At 40.4% G+C, this 20,331-nt stretch overlaps 1 protein-coding gene across 3 annotated transcripts in view; it reads right to left on the reverse strand.

Annotated features, from left to right (window-relative positions):
• Window positions 1-514: 514 nt before the first annotated feature.
• FLI1 (Fli-1 proto-oncogene, ETS transcription factor) overlaps window positions 515-20,331 on the reverse strand; it is a 108,899-nt gene continuing 89,082 nt past the window's right edge. For 2 of the 3 annotated variants that reach the window (XM_089537659.1, XM_089537657.1), the window contains exons 6-9: window positions 8,372-8,437; window positions 7,131-7,193; window positions 6,132-6,179; window positions 515-2,163 (exon numbers count right to left, since the gene is read on the reverse strand). In XM_089537659.1, coding sequence (XP_089393785.1) covers window positions 1,634-2,163; window positions 6,132-6,179; window positions 7,131-7,193; window positions 8,372-8,437 — 707 coding nt within the window. In that variant the 3' untranslated portion in view covers window positions 515-1,633. The remainder of the gene's footprint in view (window positions 2,164-6,131; window positions 6,180-7,130; window positions 7,194-8,371; window positions 8,438-20,331) is intronic. The other variant, XM_089537658.1, reaches the window with a different exon arrangement.

Below are 20,331 nucleotides of genomic sequence, written 5' to 3' on the forward strand. Positions count from 1 at the left end.
CCCTATATCACTAAGATGAAAGCCACCAGCTGCCATTGGTCTAAGGATCAAACTGCCAGGGTTCTGTAGCATGGAGCCATGGCAGCTAAATCATAGAATCATGGAGTTGGAAGAGACCCCAAGGGCCATCCAGTCCAACCCCATTCTGCCATGCAGTCAAACTGCATTATTTTTGTAGTGCAGATGTGGCCATAGTCCTTTCAGGTGTTCTGGGCTTCAAATCCCTGAAACCCTAACCACTGGCCATGTTTGCTAGGGTTTCGAAGAGTTGAAATCCAAAACATCTGGAGAATTAAACGTTGAGAACCACTGGTGTAGAGTCACTCTATGTTTCTGGATGCATGCGTCTTCTTTTCAAAGCCATTGTCTTACTCTCCCTCCCCAAGAGACACATTCCATGCATTTTAGAATCATAGAATCATAGAGTTGGAAGAGACCACAAGAGCAACCCAGTCCAGCCCATTCTGCCATGCAGGAATAGACCATCAAAACACTTCCAAGAGATTTTCCTTTGTTTAAGTTTATTTTTAGCAAAACAAATTACAAAGCTGTACCCCAAATGTACAGATTAAAAAGATGTACAAATTACATTTTTAAAAAACATCAACAACAAACAAACAATGGATTTGGTAGTAAAAAAAACAACAACTGCATTTGTGACCGAGGTCAACTCGTTTTAGGTTTTATCTTTCTTTTTTTAAAATTTCAATACTGCGAGATATAGGTAAAAACATAACTCTGCATAATTTATACAGTAAGTTGCCCTCTGACTTCGTTGACCCTCTGAGTAACGGTCTGACAAACGCACAGCGTTCGTGAATCGGTTATGATTTTGCAGCTCCCCAAGTTCTGGAAAAACCTGGGAAACAGCAGTCATTTATATTAATTCCCCTTTGCATTCATAAGAATATCTGTCTTTGATGCATTACAATTTTTCCTTGTCTTGAATGTTTCTGCAGATTACAACAAAACCATGTAACACAATGCATATTCTGAAAAGGTCCTTTCAATGCCCTTAATTACCCTAAAATATACATATTTATGTATAGGAATATATATTCATTTATTTATTTTTTCCAGCTGGGAGAAAAAAAGACAAGCCTCCATTGGTTTCAAAGCTAAGATTCCAGTTGGCATATCAAAACAAGGTCCTCATAATTTCTGAACTTTCTGTTACTCTCCCCCCAAAAAAAAACTATGGGGGGAAAGCTATCATTGTCATTAGATATGGAACAAACAAATAAGCAAACATTTATTTTCTAAGACCCAGAGGTCTTGGTCTTTCGTTTCCTTCCAAAAAGCCTTGGATTTGACACTGCTTTGTCTAAGAACTGGAGTGAAATGTTGGACTGAGCCCTATAGAGCATATAAGGATTAGAACCAAACCAAACATATAATACTGGCCCATCGGAGAATCCATCTGCCCATCTGAGAGAAGAAGAAGCAGAACTACAAAAATAAAAAAGGTTTTCTCCAATAATATTTATAATAAAATATTAATAATAATAATAATATCCAGTTTTCAGCTTTCTTCCTGACTAAACGGCGAATGTCCATCACAAGTCCAGAGATATCCATGAATGGAAGAAAACATCCAGTCAGAACGAGAAAGGCCACTAAAGGTGAAAAGCATCTAGTAGTAGCTGCCCAGGTGCGATGGCATGTGGGAATTGGCATGGCGTGGTACATTGGGATTGGGGTAAATGCTTCCTGTAGGGGAAGTCCAATAAGGCGACGCGGCTCCAAAGAAACTGGAGGAGGTGACAGGCATGGAGGAAGGATGTGGAGGCACAAAGTTCACTTTCTGCTGGTGCGTGTGGTACGAAGGCATATACGAAAGATCTGATGGATATTTGTACATTGACGACTCAGTCGGGTGAGGCTGAAGAGCCTGGGCAATGCCATGAAAGTCAAATTTATACGCATACCTCTTGCCATGGACTTTGGTCATAATGTTCTTGTCATAGTAATATCGGAGTGCTCGGCTCAGCTTATCATAATTCATGTTGGGCTTGCTTTTGCGTTCTCCCCAGCGCTTGGCCACCTCATCTGGGTCTGTCATCTTGAACTCCCCATTGGTTCCTTCCCATGTGATGCAGCTGGCGTTGGAGCTGTCTGATAGCAACTCAAGCAGAAACTGCCATAGCTGGATTTGCCCACTCCCTAAAAGAAATATGATAAAAAAGGCTATGAAATACTAAATCTGCTCTTTCTTTTTATGACGCTTTTTCAATATTCTGTATGCAAGTTAGTTGTCAAGGTCCTTCAGACTGTTGAGCAACAAAGTCAGGGACTTTGCAGTGATGGTCCCATATCTCTAGAACAACACTGAAAAGTAACTACAGGTTGAGTCTCCCTTATCCAGAACCCCAAAATCCAAAATACTCCAAAATCCAAAATTGTCTGCATGGGTGGCTGGGATACCTCCTCCTGATGGTTCAATATATGGTTTAAAATGTGTTTTATGCACACGATTATTTAACATACCATGTACAGTGGACCCTTTTTATCTGCTGGGGTTTGGTTCCAAGATCCCCCTTGGATAACAAAACCTGTGGATGCTCAAATCCCATTAAATATAATGACATAGCAAAAGGGTGTCCCTTATAAAAAATGGAAAATCAAGGTTTGATATTTGAAATGTATATATTTTTTGAACTTTTTCAAACTGTGGATGCTTGAATCCATGTATAAAAAATCCATGTATAAGAAGGGCCAACTGTATTCCAAAATCCAAAATTGTCTGCATGGGTGGCTGAGATAGTGTCACCTTCACTTCCTGATGGTTCAGTATATGCAAACTGTGTTTCATGCACAACATTATTTATAATACCATGTATAAAATTATCTTCAGACAAATTTAAGGAACTAATAGGGATGTATAATTCAGTATTAGTATTTTATTGACTGTTCAATTGCATTGTATTATTTTAATGATGTAATCCCGCTTTGATCCTTGGAAGAGGCGGGGCATATTATTATTATTATTATTATTATTATTATTTGTATAAGGGATATAATAATAATAATAATAACAACAACAACAACAACAACACAACAACAACAACAACAGGATTTATCTATATGCTGCCCAATCACTGTGAATCCGGGCGGCTTACAACAGAGGGGATAATATAAGGCAGTAACAATAAATATGAATTAAAAAAACAAATGTAACATAGCAATGTATTAAACAATATATGAAAAATAAATGAAATTTATGTTTAGACTTGGGTCCCATCTCCAAGATAGTTAATTATGTTTATGCAAATATCCCAAAATCGGGGGGGGGGGGGGGGATCCAAAAATTCATCATACTTCTGGACCCAAGTATTTCAGACAAGGGAGACTCAGCCTGTAGTTATAAATAACTGTTTGCTTGTTATGCCTAGCTACCTGTAAGTAATTCTTTTTCCTGTTACTGAAGATGTACCTAGTACTATATAACTAGTAATAAAGATGTAGTATACCATATATGTGCTATATAACAATTGCTCCTTCAAAAGAGATACCTCCCATACTTTAGCAGTAATGTTTTAATTACTTCTGTAATTTGCTGTAGCCTTACTAAATGGCAGAGGAGGAAGACCGCATGTTCCAAGTGCTAGTAGGGACTGAGATGAATGGAAACATCATTCGTTTTGTATTAAAGCCCCATAGTCTGTAGCAATCAAGTTTAAAGTAATTAAACTGTAACTGTATCAGTTACATCTAAAATACAGAAGTCATGAGTTACTTATAATTAACTACATGGGATCATGGAACAGTAACTAGTTACTTATGTAACTGAACTTCTCAAGCTAGTTAATTATGTAACTGAACTTCTCAATCTTCCCCAGAGAAAGAAAGCTTTTAGAAACAGAAAACATTTTTTTTTTCATTTTAGCATTTTACTGAAAATATTCTACTGCCTTTCAACATTTGCTGTTTTCAGTTTTGACATTGGAATGTTTTTGTATATTTTGTATAAACGATAGTGCCTGGGGATGATGGAAATTGTAGTGTTACATTTATGGAGATCATCAAATTAATTTGAAAAACTGAATTCAGTGGTAAGAACAGGATAATTTCAAAAAATACCTTATCATGAAAGAATATGTATTTGTGGAGCCCCCGCTATTGAGGATACTCCACATATCCTGCTTGACTGTTGTTTATATGATAAGGAGAGATCATACTTTTTAACAACCGTTTTCGGATAGAATGACCTAAACTGGGATCATACCACAAAATTGTCTTATCTTTTCTCTGGAGAGAACATACATATAGTGCGATGTGTAGCTAAATTCGTAGTAGATGCTGCTCGCTTGTGAGATCAATTTAATATACAAAATGAGGGTTCGTGTCACAGCGATGAGTTCATTTAAACATTTTTACTGTTATCTCCCACTCTGTTTTAGCCAGTTTTATCTTAGACTATCTTATTTTGTATCCCATTTTATTAAATTTGCTTTTATTTAGTCTGTATCTGTTTTAACCCCCTATATGAGTTTTAGGTGTGATCCAGTTTTATCTTTGTATGTACGCAGATATTTTGCTATTTTTTATCTTGTATTTTGTATTTTGCATTTTGTAATTGCATTTAGTATTCCATTGATATGGTCAGCTGACTAGTCATTAAACTTGTTGTTGAGAAGGCTGTGCGACTTATTTTTGTCTACCAATTGCTTTAAAAAATACTTTTTGGATGACAATTTACTTATTGGCTGGTGGGCAATGTTTGTCATAGGGTTCTAAAACCCATCATTCCCAAAAACGATTGTTTCAGGCCCCAATAAATGAGATAAGAAGGGTTGTGTCTGTCTGTCTGTCTGTCTGTCTGTCTGTCTGTCTGTCTGTACCAGTTTTGTCCACACCTTGCCTTGGAATTTAATTCCATAGACGTTCTTTCAAAGTAAATGTGTTTAGGGTTCGGGCGTAAAATTTTAAGGGTGTAACTTTTCAAGCCTTATGAACCTTGGCATGGAATCTGGAAAACTGACATTAAGCCAAAATATATATTCCATAACTCTTCTCTTCCTTTTTACAAGATGAACACACACATACACACAAGATGAACATACACAACAAACACTTTGACTAATAGGAATGTCCATTCCATTAAAAAACAAGTCGTCTTAAATGAAAATAACACATGATCCAAATATTTTGGAAATATTTCGCTGAAAGAAAACAGGGTGAGAATGGTAGTCAATACAGACAAGAAGGGCCAGGTGATGTTATTTGTTTTAATTTTTGCTAGGCCAGCCTTTGTCCTAATATATTTCCAGAAAGTGTACAGTAATAATCTTACAAGAAAATAAAAACACTGCATAAAAATTAGGAGGCAGAAAATGCAGACTGAGGCTATAAAACCAATTGAAAGGCCTGCAGGAATTTAAATGGACTTGGCTTTGATTTAAGAATTGGATAAAAAGCCTGGAATACATTTGGCCTAACAGGCAGGCATAATGTCAAATTATAGTTTCAATATGCCCTTTAATAGTCATAGCAAAACAGGTATCTACTACCTCCTTCAGGTAAACTTCAGGTAATGCAGTTTGACAGCACTTTAGCTGCCATGACTCCATCCTACAAAATCCTGGGATTTGTAGTTCAGTGAGGCACTCTTTGGCAGAGAAGGCTAAAAACCTTGTAAAACTACAAGTCCCAGGATTCCATATGACTGAGCTACAAAAATTAAACGGCATTATTTCTAGAGTGTAGATGCGCCCTACATCTCATATTTCCTCATGGAAACTTCAGGGCTTAGGAGAGTCCTAAACTGGCAATTCTAGGTGGAGATATGATGGTGGAGGCATCTTCTGGGACCTCCCAGGGTTCCTCTGGAGGTTAGAGAAGCTGATGATGTCTCTATGTGTCCGACTGTAGAACACATAGTTGGAGTCTGCCTCCGCTCATCACTGCATTCTCCTTCAAGGAACAGATGAAATATGTTTTGCTCACAGGGGTAAGGAGAGGGAGCAAAGTTGCATCTGGTAGAGCTTTATATTCCACAAGATCCACCTAAGATGGGGTGAACAAAGAACACTCCATGGGCCAGATGTAGCCCCTATTATCTCCACAACTGCTCTCCTCTGATCTAAGATCTCGGCCATGGAGTTGGTCCATAGGTTGGTAAATGGACTTACCTGGGTTAGCTAACCGACTACTGGTGGGCCCTAAAATCTGGTAGGGATCTAAAAGAGAGAGAGAGAGAAAAGAAAAATGAAATTTGCTATTGCTGTAGCTACTGCACAGACTCAAATGAAAGTATTCGCCCCTTCCCTTTTCTTTCCAATTTGACAGTATTGCCACTACCCACAATAATATCTGTGCCTTGGTTCCCCCACATCCCAACCTCATGTTAGAGATGGTGGGATGTAAGCTGCCTTGAGCCCTATTACTGGGGAAAAGGCAGGATAGAAGTGAATAAAATGATTAAAAATGAACCTAGGTCCTTCAGTATCCAGAGCATGGGCAGTACTGTTTAGCTCCGTTCCTTCAGTCAGCCCCAGCATGATTAACCAGAGGTTGCTTAAGCTGATCCTTTCTGACTTTGCAGCCAGAGCCTATAAGATGCATTAGGTAGTATTAGATCACAAAGTTAAATAAACACCCCTCTCAGGTCAGGTCAGCTCAGCTCAGCTCTACAGACAGTCTTTATGTCAAGGCGGGGGATGTCTGGCTCCCCAGATGTTTTGAACTACAGTCGGCCCTTCTTATACACGGATTTTTTGTACACGGATTCAAGCATCCATGGTTTGAAAATGTTGAAAAAAATGTTGAAAAAACCTGAATTTTCCTATTTTGCTATGTCATTATATTTAATGGGACTTGAGCATCCATGGATTTTGTTATCCACCGGGGATCTTGGAACCAAACCCCAGCATATAACAAGGGTCCACTGTACTACTTAACATTGGCCATACTGCTAGCTGAAGTCTAAAACATTTGGAAGGCCAAAGGTTTTCCATCCTATATACATATACATATGAACTAAAATCTTGTCCTTGACCCAATTCAAGCTCTACCAAGTCCTTCCTATCTTCCTCTCCATCACATCCAGCTCCTAGCAGCCCACACAAACCAGATGACTCTCCGCTCCCCAAAATCAGGAATAGTTGTATGCAAAAACGCAGCATCCTTACCTGGCTGAGCTCGCTGCTGCTCTACATTTTTGCTCACGTTTTGCGTCCCTCCCAAAGGAGGGCCTAGAGATAACAGAGAAAGGGAGAACATTTGAAGACTGAAGAGGAGAAAGAAGCAAGTGAAAACACACTCTGAAACATGCCAGAGTAACATTTACAGTAATGTGAAACAGACCCAGTCATCAGAGTTCAGAGTTCATCTTCTTCAGCGTTTGAGAAGCTGGTGAAGTTCTCCCCAAACACACTTAGGACAGAAACTTTGGGAGCTCTTAAAAGGGAACTAAATAGAAGAGGTGAGCACAATGGGTCCCTGAAATGTTCAGCTTGGATTACAATCCAAGTCAGGGAGAAAAATGTCATCACCTCTCATCCCTTTCCACCGAACACCTATCCTGCTAACCTTGCATTATTGCCTCCCAATCTCTAACAAAAAGCCTCTTGGGTTAGCTGAGAAAAAGATCCATGTTCTTTCCAATTACCTTCGACACTTTCCCTGTCAGTCCAAGTCAAGTAGGGGAGAAAAACTCCATATGTATTATGGAGAGTCTATGTAAGGGTCAAACAAGTAGAAGAAGGATTGCCATGAAGGCTGCCAAGTGAAATACAGAACAAGGTTCTTGTGCCTTTAATAGGAGAAGGAATTTCCACAGGAGTTGCTTGTCATGGATTTTTCCTGAAACTTCTTCTTCAGCACAATTATTAAAGGTACAGGAGCCCTGTGTTTCATTTGGCAACCCACTTCCCACATGGCTGGTGGTATAGCCTCCGGCCCCAAATACTCCCCTTCACATATTTATTGTATTCAGCTCTCTTCTCTTCTCCCAAGTTGAGACACTTTAAAGGGGCTCTCTGAAAGTCTATACTGTTTATTAACACACTCTACATCCATCTATTTAATGAAATGTGTCTGTTAGCTTAAAATATATTTAAAATACAATAAAAGAGTTATTTGTTCCCATTCTCCTCCAGTAGATGCCATGAGACAAATCACCCCTTGGGCATATCTGCCGATCACTTCCATCGGTAAAGCAAGACTCAAACTGCAATGAGATGTCCAAGAAAAATCTCTTCCAAGGTCTCTACTGATGTATCATGTGGTAGAAGGGGTTAAAGAGCTCTTTGCCTTTGTGTGAGAGAAGTCATTGGGTACATCTTTGGATCACTTTTTCAGTTCAAAGCACGGCTTTGTCAGAAAGCGATTGCACAACAATCTAAGGAAAAGGCATATCTTGCCAACTCACTTTTGTTGTGGCTGGAATTCATGTTATTGCCCCATCCAGGCCTCCTAACTGCATCGTATGAGGCATCTAATAATGAAAAAGAAAAAGAGAGAGAGAGAAATTAACAGAAGAAAAATTACAGTAATTATATTTAGAATGCAACACATAGGCTAGCCATTGAGAAAATAATTACTGACCCTTGCCAAATGTACAAAATGCTTTATTCCAGGCCCAAAACCTGAGACATCGGGATGATGCCCTGTGATGTGACAGGAAATGTCCCAGTGATCTTACAAGGATGATGGTACCAAGGGCAGCACATGGGGATGTCATTAAGCATAATACACTAAACGTCACTTTGTAGAAAGTATGTCATTCAAATCAGAAACACCAAATGAGGAAAATCTTTATACACATGCACTTTCAAGCTGACACTCTCACCCTGAGATTCCTCCACTTCACCCTGAGGACTCGATAAGAGGCCCAGAAAACTAGGACCACTAACAAAAGCAACATTTTGCTATAAGGGATGCTGTAACAAATCCGTTTCATCCAGTGTGAGAGGTGGACAACACCAACAGTAGCTTTAAGGTGCTCTGATTAAAAACCCAGCTAGCCCCAGAAGATTCAATAGATTCACATCATTAATAGTACTTGTACTAATAGTATTCAAGTTTTAATAGTGCTTGAGAAAGTGGGAGATTGGCATAATAAATAATAATAAATTTTTTATTTGTATCCCAGTTTTCTGTAACTGGACAATCAAAGCGGCTCACAACACATTTCAGAACATGGATATCTGTACACTGAACACGTACTAGCCTCCAACAGGGATGTGATGTATCATTCCTTGTATAGAATGTTTTAAAAGCATGGAGAAAAATATCCAGCTTGGTCAAATGGTGATTATTTTTAGGTTTTTGTGGGTTTTTTGGGCTCTGTGGCCATGTTCTGGAACATGTCGCCAGCATCTGTGGCTGGCATCTTCAGGGAATGCTGGCATAGAAGAGAGAGAGAGAGAGAGAGAGAGAGAGAGAGAGTATCTCAGTGTGACCCTGGGTAGGGAGGAGTGATTCCTCTACCCCATCCCGGATTCGCCCCTTTTCACTCGCTGCCCCTCACTCCTAGAACCTTCTTCCCCCCACAAGCAAGAGCCATCACTTCTTTAACCAGCTTCAAAACGGAGTTGAAAACCATCCTGTTCAGAGAAGCCTTCCCAGGCATTGCATAATTGTCACTTGCTATTTGATGTTCTTTTGTTGTCTGTTTTATTGAATCACTTCCTGTAGTGCTATGTATTTTATATGTATTATCCTACTAGAGAGGCCCCCTCCCCACCATCTTTCCCTTCTCCTTTTGTGTCATGTCTTTTTAGATTGTAAGCCCGAGGGCAGGGATCCATCCAATTAAAAAGACTGTATGTACAGCGCTGTGTAAATTTACAGCGCTTTATAAATAAAGCTTAATAATAATAATAATAATAATAATAATAATAATAATAATGTTAATCTGTATATTGTTCTGTTGTTGATGGCAAAATCCATAATTTTGGCCCCCAAACCTGCCTTCAACTTATACATGAGGCTGACTTATAGTCGAGTATATACGGTATATGAAAATGGGTATATGTACAAAGAAAAACAGAATAGATGACTACATACTAATCTCTCTATGCATAAAAATGCATACAAATTTTTGCATTTAAAAATATGCAAACTGATGCAAAAATGGGTTGGAAATATATATATGTGATTGGTATATAATACTAAACAAATATCCGTTCATCCCTACTGTCAAGTAAGTATGTGCAGGATTTGAAAACTCAGATCCGAAAACAGAATGTGTGTTCAAAACCTGGTGGTTTTGATCCCTTCCGACCCAACAGTTCCATTAAAAGCAACCCAGAATTTCCCTGCTAAACAAGAATTTTCCCCCTAGAAAAAACAAGCAGCTATGAATCAGCATCATCTGAAAGCAATAGATATCCCTGAAGAATAATACCAAGAGGGGTGACAGGATGAGCCATTGTCTTGCTCAACAAGAGACAAGCCAGGATTTTGAAACAACAAAACAGATCCCAACATTTTTCCATGAACCGACAAGGCAGCATTGCAAGGGCCTTTTTAAATTAATTCTCCCCTGAAATCATCTCGGAGATGTGGGCAACGTGGCTTCAATTTCTGACATGAATTTAAACCAGATTCCTGTTGTTTTCAGTTCAATTCAATTGTCAGGTGGAAAATCTCATGTAAAGTTGTATATTTCAAGTGAACCTGAAAAACCTTCCCCTAGTATCTAAAAAGGAAAAAAAAAAAGGATGGCTTTTTAAAAAGATTTTAAAAATGGAGCCAGAAAAGTGGGAAGACTGAAAAGAGGAACTGTATGAGTTCAAACCTTCCTCAAGAGTTGACTTTTTAAGAACTGGATAGCAAATGTGCATTATAATGTGCTAAGCTGCTTGTTTAGTAATGTTTAGGTGTTTTGTTTTATAAAAGGAAACTACTGGAAATATAAAAATGCTCCCCGAAGTGTTATTAATGAGTCGAACTGCAGCTCCTCTAAGATGCCAGATGTTGACACTGGCTTTGTTGACCCCAAAGCCCTTTAGCATCAAACCCCCAAGTTCTTCACCAGTAGTACCACTTTAGGGTCAGATCCCAGAAATCTTGACCAGTATTACCAGCCTAAATAACCCACAGATCTTATCTTGAAAATTAGCACTTGGAAGGGAGTACTGCTGCCGCCAGAAGTTCCCATCACATTCTGGATGCGTTCCTTACGAGGCGATTTTCAGGAACGGTTTAGAAGCATTCCTGAAAATCATCCCCTCTGGGACGCATCCAGCCCACAATGGGAATGTCTGGCAGTGGCAGCGGCATTCTCTTGTGTGGTAATATGCATTCTATGCCACCTGCCATTCCCATCACAACCCCCTTTTGTAACGCGACAGGCCTATTCCAGTCCTGTGCAATAAGCTTAATCCCAGTGATAGGTTCACCTTGGGAGGGGGCATAGGTCAGAAACAACTTGAAAGCACACAGTCACAGATCCAAGCTGCACAGGTAACAAGTTACTATTACAATTTTATTTTAAAACTCTTTACTTTTGCAATTCCTCATAAATAATAAAAATAGTTACTTCACAGTTGCTTGCATGAAAAACAACCCTGAATACTACAAATCACTGGCTTGTGATACAAAACACACTCTTTTCTCTCTAGCTCATTATCGTCATAACACAAGGCATACAAATCTTTGCCTGTTTTGTTCTCATGTGCAAGAACAAAATCATTCAGAAGTTTTCTGCCTTATAAAAATCTGAGTGCATTTTCCAGTTATTTTTTCCCACCTTTTCAGGAGATTTCTATGAAAATTTGGCAAAGGTTTCGCTTTTGCATGAAAAAATGTATAGAATGCAGAGCGTGAAATACTAAGTTTTTGTGCAAATACATTGGTTTTCAGAAGAAATACAGCATTTTGATGTGAAACAATACCTTTGCACAAAATACTACTTTTTGCAGAAAATATAATGCAAAAATGAAAAATGGTCTCGCAGGAGGTGGCTGACAGACCTTTGGATTTTTTGATGGCATGCATCCCAAAACAACCTTTTTTAAAATCAAAAATGGAGGGTTGGATTAATTTTCTTCAAATTTCTACTCAGCTGCCACAAAAAGCTTGAGGAGCAGCAAGAACCAGCAATTGATCAATATTTTAAATCTGCTCATGGTGAATCTGGAGCCTTTTGAATCTAAACTAATGAAAAGTTACCATGATGCTGCAAGAGTAGTGAAGTTAATCCTTCACTGAATTAGATTTGGGGAGAAGGAACAAATTAACTTCACTCAACTCATTAATTTGTAACTATAGAGGTATACCAAATGAAGTAGCTATATTCTTAGGCTTTACTTCTTTAACAGAAACTTTCACACCAGAGAGAGAATAACACAGAAAAAATCGGGATAGGTTCCTACACTACAAGAAAGAACAACAGTTCAACATATTTCAGCAAAACGTTGTGTTCACAAGAACATCATGCACATGTGAAATGAAATAACCAGGCCAGGTATGATTTGAATAAGTAAACAAAAACTTTTAGACTCTTGTAGAGTCTTATAGCACTCTATTCTGCTTTGGTCAGGCCCCACCTGGAATACTATGTCCAGTTCTGGGCACCACAATACAAAAAGGATGCTGAGAAACTGGAGCCATGTGTCCAAAGGAAGGTGACCAAAAAGTGAAGGATCTGGAAACCATGCCCTATGAGGAAGGACTTAGGGGGCTGGAGATGTTTAGCCTGGAGAAGAGAAGGTTAAGAGGTGATATTGAGGAGGGAGAAAGCTTGTATTCGGCTGCTCCACAGAACAGGATCCAGAACAATGTATGCAAGCTCCAGAGAAAGAGATTCCAGCTCAGCATTCGGAGAAACGTCCTGACAGTAAGGGCTGTTCAACAGTGGAACAAATTTCCTTGGAGAGTGATGGAGTCTCCTTCCTTGAAGGTCTTTAAACAGAATCTGGATAGCCATCTGTTGGGAATGCTTTAATTTGGATTTCCTGCATGGCAGAATGGGGTTGGACTGTATGGACTTATTTAGGAAAAGGTACAAATGAAACAAGAATCTATCTTGCAGGGAGCTGGGATTGTTGTAAGGGAGCTAGACGTTCTTCTCGTGAAGTCTACAGGGAGATTCAAACACAGTCTGGCTATTGTGTGGTATGTGAAGTCATGAATAAATAATAATAATAAAACTTTTATTTGTACCCTGCTTTTTGTTAAAACAATCAATGGCCCATTACAAACGGGCACTCTAGTATGCGACGAGCGCATACTAGGGTTAGAAAGGGGCGTCACTTCTTGACGCCCCTAACCCTAGTACGGACCCAGTCTGTACAAAATGGCGGCGCCCTATACAGATGGGCGCCGCCATGACTATGCCACCACCACACCGCCTCCAAACGAGGTAGCGCGGTTGTGACGTCGTCACGCCGCGCAAGGGTGCCTAGAGCGCCCTTTCTGCGGTGCAAGAAGGAGCTCCAAAATGGAGCTCCTTCTGCGTTTTGCGTCACTGGCTCAGCCTTTAGACAGCTGCGCCAGCGACGCAAGGGAAAAAGGGACTGAGCGGCCCCTTTCTTTTGGTCCCCGCCGCCATCGGGTGTCCTTGGGGCATGAACCCTGGAAAGCGGCAGATCCGGGCCTCAGAGGCTGCCATTGTGGCAGCTGAGGCCCTGATACAGCGGGGAAAGGGTGGGTTACAGGCTGCCCCAAAGGGGCAGTCTGTAACATGCCAATGTCACCTTTAAAGAGTCACATTTCTAACATTTTTGTGTATCATGAAGATGAGCAACACTTATTTAGATCTTCAAATCTGAGATCTGAAATTCTATGCTCTACAGCAGATGCAGAATTTTTCTTAGATACCAACATTTTTATTATAGCTATTACTGTTATTATAGATCATAGAATCATAGAATCATAGAATTGGAAGAGACTGCAAGGGCCATTTGGTCCAACCCCATTCTGCCATGCAGGAACTCTCAGTCAAAGCATCCCCAACAGATGGCATTCCAGCCTCTGTTTAAAGACCTCCAAGGAAGGAGATTCCACCACTTCTCTATCCGGCTCCTCCTCTGAACCAACATGTCCAGGACCTCTTTGCTACTCCCTTGCCTCCAATTTTATCTTCACAACAACCTGATGAGGCAGGTCAATCCATGACAGATCAGGGCTGGGGCCTTCCCAGTCCTCCTAGTCCTATTCTCTCAAGAATTGCTATCCATGCTGGCTTATCGTCTGCACAATATAATTACTGGAAAACACCAACAACAAAATCCTGAAGAAATGCACTTCAGAGCACACAACCACATGCCCAAGACCAGAGTGCGCAGACGTCAAGCAATCTACATCAAGAGAGTAGGAGAGAGAGAGAAAGAGAGACTGCAGTTCTGTAGAAAGAAACCACACATTCACTTTTTTTGTTTCAGGAAACAGCCTGCTCCATTCTAAGATCTTTTTGAAGGCACAAACGTAACCCAGCCAGCTCATAACCCCCACACATGTGCAATAACACTGCCTGCCGTGCGCAAGAGGCAAAGTGGGAGTGAGGAAGGGGGAGAGCCCACTTATTTTGCTTGAGGGGGAAGGAAGGATAATGGTTACTTAGAAAGTGCTCCAGACAAGCTGTCAGGTTGAATTCAGAGAACTGGAGTCTAGCGCTGGGACAACACTGGTCTGACGTGATCCCCTGTGAGCAAGGTTTCCTGCCTGCTACAGCTCAGAGACAACGGATCTTTGTTTCCAAAGGGTTTCTTTTTTTCCTTCTTCTTTTTCCTCCCTCCTCCCTTTTTTTTAAGGGGGGTAAATGTACATGCACACATGTGCACACACACAGAGCTGCCTCTAAAGAGGGTCAGGGAGAAAGCAGACACAACACTAACTCGGGAATTTCAAAAGAAAACAATTTTTTAAAAACCCACAAGAGCAAGCTACTGTCTCTCTTGGAATCATAAATCCTTCCTTCGGACCACAGGATCTTAATAAAAACCAGCAAAAAGCCAAATTCTAAGCAAACAAACACAAAACACCATGTGTGCAGGACAATCAGTTACAAAAAGAAACCCCTCAATATATATGCTAAAATAAGTCTGGGTCATTTAGACAGGGAAAGTTTTAAAAGGTACAAGATTATTATTAGAACAGAAAGTTCAAAGGCAGCCTTTTTATTTTTCTCTTGCAGAAGGTTTTCCTAGTAGGATGGCCTACTGAGTTCATAAATTATTATTTTTTTTAATTAACATATTTTTGGAGGATTTCCTCCCCAGCCGTTTTAAGGAAATTTTCTCAAAATGGCCCTTTCCAAATTTAATATGCAGCATCTCCTATTTCCAATTTTCTGTCTCTAAGAATGAAACTTGGAAATGGAATGGATAGTCCTGGTACACAGAGTCAGGGACGAGGTTGAGATGTCTTCTCATGGCCAGCCCTGTCACACTATGCTCTCCATTGGCACCATTATTCATCATCAGCCATACCATCTTTCCCCCAAAGATTCTCAGTGGCTTGACAAAAGTTAAAACAAGTACAGCTAAAAGTTCACACCAGACAAAAGTACCAACTTTTGATACAAAGCTATTGATTGAGCTACCAATATAGTTCAAAGCATTTAAAAGCACAGCTATTAAAAAGGACACATGTAAGTAACACAGCTGTCAGCCCTCGAAGGCCTGCCTGAAAAACAAAAGTTCTTCACCTGCCTACAAAAGGATAGCAAGAAGTCGCCAGTCTAATTTTTCTAGGAAGAGAGTTCCAGCACCTAGGAGCAAAGGTGGTGCCTATAAAAGTGGTGGGACACAGAGACGGGCCTCCCCCAGAAGATCTCAAGACACAAGCAGGTTCATGTAAGGAGCTACAGTCCTTAGATTAACAGAATCATAAATTATAGAGTTGGAAGAGGCCACAAAGGCCATCCAGTCAAACCTACAGCCACACAGGAACAAGCAATCATGGAATTGTAGAGACCCCAAGGGCCAACCACTCCAACCCCATTCATGGCAATGCAGGAACTCTCAATCAAAGCATCCCCAACAGATGGCCATCCAGCCTCTGCTTAAAGACCTCCAAGGAAGGAGATGCCACCATAATCTCCAAGGAAGGAGTGTGTTCTTACTGTCAGGAAGTTCCTCCTAATGTTGAGGTGGAATCTCTTTTCCTGGTGCTTGTATCCATTGGTCCAGGTTCTAGTCTCTGGAGCAGCCGAAAACAAGCTTGCTCCCTCCTCAATATGACATCCCTTCAAGTATTTAAACAGGACTATCATATCACCTCTTAACCTTCTCTTCTCCAGGTTAAACATCCCCAGCTCCCTGAGTCTTTCCTCATAGGGCTTCATGCTTTCCAGACCCTTCACCATTTTAGTTGCCCTCCTTTGGACACGCTCCAGTTTCTCAGCATCCCTTTTGAATCGTGGTGCCCAGAACTGGACACAATATTCCAGGTGAGGCCTGACCAAAGCAGAATAGAGTGGCACTCTTACTTCCCTTGATCTTAACACTATACTTTTATCGATGCAGCCTAAAATTGCATTGGCCTTTTTAGCTGCCGCAAATCAAAGGATTCCTGACAGATGGTCATCTAGCCTCTGTTTAAAAGACTCCAAAAAGGAGACTCCAAGACAGCATATTCCACTATTGAATAGTTCTTACTGTCAGAACCTTCCTCTTAATGTTTAGGTGTATCCACCACTCCAGGTCCTGTTCTCTGGAGCTGCTCCATCTTCTGTATGACATCCCTTCAAATATTGAAACATGGCTATTATGTCACTTTTAACCTTTGCTTCTCCAGGCTCAACATAGCCAGGTCCCTAAACTATCCTTATAACTAAGTAGTGGGAGAGAAGCAAGTTCATTTCTACTCACCTGTAGAAACAATGGGGGGGGGGGGAACATAAGTCATCAAACCCAAGGGCTCTTCCTTGCTTTTGATGCACACAAGTAGTTTAAAGCAATGTGATATCTCACAATATTGCTCCTTGGGTTTTACTAGGTTTTATCAGTTATAATAAATTAATAAATAAATTTTTATTTATATTTCCATCTCCGACAGATGGCCATCCAGTCTTTGTTTAAAATCCTCCAAAGGAGGAGACTCCATCACACTATGAGGAAATATTTTCCACTGTCATATAGCTCTTACTGTCAGGAAGTTTTTTGCTAATGTTGAGGTGGAATCTCTTTTTCTGTAGTTTGAATCCATTGTTTTGGGTCCTATTCTCCTGAACGGCAGAAAAGAAGTTTGCTGCATCGTCAGTGTGACCTCCATTCAAATATTTAAACAGGGCTTTCATATCACCAGAGCCAAAGTGGTGTAGTGGTTTGAGAGTTGGACTCAAGTCATGGATCTCTTCAAAGGTGCAATCATTCCTGGCATATAATGCTACTCCTTCTCCTTTCCTGTTTGGTCTATTTCTCTGAAACAGGTTATACCCCTCTATGACTATATTCCAATCGTAAGACTCATCCCACCAGATTTCAGTGATATCTATTATGTCATATTTGCTTTGCTGTGTTAGGGATTCAAGTTCAACTTGTTTATTTTCCATGCTCTGTGTGCATTAGGATAGAGACACCTAATACCATAGACCATACACCATAGCTGCATATTTAAGTTTTTCCCCCTCCCATTGTTGGGTTTATACACTATTTGTCTGGTTCTTGCTATAACAAATGAGCTATTATTTCCCACAAATGATGAACTCCTGTCCTCAGGAATACTGTCAAGCTCCCCATGTAACTCATTTAAAGCCCTCCAGATCAGATTTTTGAGACTTTCGGTAAAAATGTTTTTGCCTCCTGCTGTGATGTGCAAGTTGCAACCCATCCTTTACCATGTGTTTGTGCAAATACACCTCAGAATTAAAATAAACCCACTGAGTTTTGGAACCAAACCTTGCATTTGGTGCTGGAGGTTGTCAGAAAATAGTCTGGGATAACAGACATGTCACATGAATGAGAACTATGGGAACAAATACAACAACTTTCATACACATTTTTTTTCCTGTGGAAGAGTCCTTATTCTTGATTGCCATTGAAAGGCATTATTAATCAAGATTGGTGGAACTTGTAAGGGCAGAATACTGTGGTGCACTGAATTTAATTCACATAAAACCAGTGACATAGACTCAAGTAGACTGACTTGGACTCAAGTCGGAGACAGGTTACTGCAATGACTCGACTTGATCTTGACTTGGTAGTAAATGACTGACTCTACTCAACTTGACACTTGCATATTTTTAGCAACTGACTTGCTGGACTTGGCTCAGTAATATAAAATATGCATCATCCTTTCACTCCCACCTCCACCCTGCATTGCTTTGCCTTAGTCCTTGTGCATGTGCGCACGCATGTGCAGTGGGCCCCCTTGCTTTTTTTCTTACTTCCCTCTCTCTCTTTTAGTTGGTTGGTTGTTGATTTGGATGAGGCTGGGAAACTTTTTTGGTTTGCTGCTGATGCTGCTGTTGTTCCTCAGAGACATCGCCCCCCCCCCCCCCCCAGCAATTCAGACTGAACTCAAAAAAAGAGGTGGACAGTGTTGATATGGGAAAAAAATAAGTGAGGGAGAGGGACCAGAAGCCTTACCATGGGCTGTTCAAGATATGAGATGTGACTTGAGATTTGGAGTAAAAGGCCTAAATACATCCCTGCATAAAACACCCTGTTTTCATTCATTTTCATATGAATTCTGGGCTCACCTTGCACAACAAAGACTGTGTTTTCAGATACTACCTGCACAGTACTAGACCTCTGACCCTGCATGGACAAGCCTTTGTGAAGCCTTCCATCTTCCTTGTGCTCCTTCAATGGCTGTAATGTCTTAACTGAGCTGCCAAGCCGTAAAAATTGAAGCAGACTCTTTTCCATTAAAACAAAATAAGCAGATAGTCCCAAATTGTTCTACTTAGAGATGAGAGGAGCCCCATTTCATTTAGAAGAAAATTGTCTCTCTGCCAGGAAAGCCGGATGATTCTCATTAGGACAATTTAGGTCTCCAAGGCAGCTGAAGACAATTTGTACCAAGGACACTAAATACCGTACATTTGAAAAGTTGGGATGCTTGCTAATGTGAAATCTCAGCCAATGTCCAGAGGAGTTTGGGCTCGATCCAGAAGGAACCTGCCACATCAACCACAAGGCAGACTGATGTGGAAGCAGCCAGAGACTACCTAAGCATGTTCCTGAGTAATCCCACAGCTACATGTGATATTGTTAAAAGCCATGCTGTCTTGCTTAGTGCGCTGGCTCCTAATAGTGAATGCTGATTAATGGCTAATCAATGCCAGATAGGAACACACACCACACTGACCTGCTGGAGTGGCAGCTAAAACTGGTTTTGGTGCCTGCTCATATGGGTGGGTTAAATATCAATCTGCTACAAATGTTTTCTGATTTTGCAATTGTTTCTGTTCCTCATTTCAAACCTTGCAGATGTTACTTGGTTGCGCTACAACTTTCAGAATCCCCCAGCCTGCATTGCTAACCATTCTCACTGGGGGATTATGGGAATGGTAGTCCATTTATGCTCGTCTTAGAGGTAAAGTGCACCCAGTACTCTCTCTTGTGATTTCTTGGGAATGTGGCTTCACATTCCCTAGTATAAGAAAAACGCCTCTCTTTTCTTTCTTTAAATATATGCGTATCTCAGTGCAGTGATGAATAAAACTTCTTTGTGTACCTGAGAATGTGGACAAATTCCGTTCGGTTCAATTGATTGTGTTATTGAAGGCTTAAAATATGGTACACTGGCAGGGGCGGGTGGGAAATATACATGACTCCAAACCACTTCAGCCAAATTGGGATTCATCTGCTACGTTTTGGAAGTCATAACTTCTCAAAATGACAGCCAAGTTACCATTGTTGTTTTAATTGTAGATCCTTCTGGTTTTAATTTAATGAAGTGTGGGGAAGGATGTGGCAGGGCGGGAAAGGGAGATAGCATTGTTCTACATTAGTTTCTCGGCAGATAAGATAAGGGGTGTCTTGGCTTCATCTTTTCCTAGCAATCCTAGTAGCAGTGATGTTGCTTTTTGGGGAAAAGTAGAACTAGGATTTTTTCTGATTCCCAGTGCTTTAAATAATGTTATCTGATTTAACACCTTTGGTTTAAATACTATGTTCAAATACATTCAAAGCCGTTTGTAGAAATTAATATTTATCATAATGTTAAAAAGAACAGTATATGGTTCCCACCACGTGCCTTCAAGTCATTCTGACTTATGGCAACCATGCAACTGAGCACAAAAGTCAGAATCATTCAACCATCCTCATCACCATGCAAGCATGTGGGAACTGGACCATGAAGAAAGCAGGTAGAAAGAAGATCAACTCATTTGAGATATGATGCTGGAGAAGATTGCAGAGGATACTGTGAACAGCCAAAAAGACAAACAAAAAGGTCCTAGAACAGATCAAGCCTGAACTCCCCCTGGAA

Source organism: Sceloporus occidentalis, unplaced genomic scaffold (genome assembly GCF_023333645.1).
Source record: "Sceloporus occidentalis isolate IW3139 unplaced genomic scaffold, rSceOcc1.0.p SCAF_9, whole genome shotgun sequence".
NCBI lineage: Eukaryota > Metazoa > Chordata > Lepidosauria > Squamata > Phrynosomatidae > Sceloporus > Sceloporus occidentalis.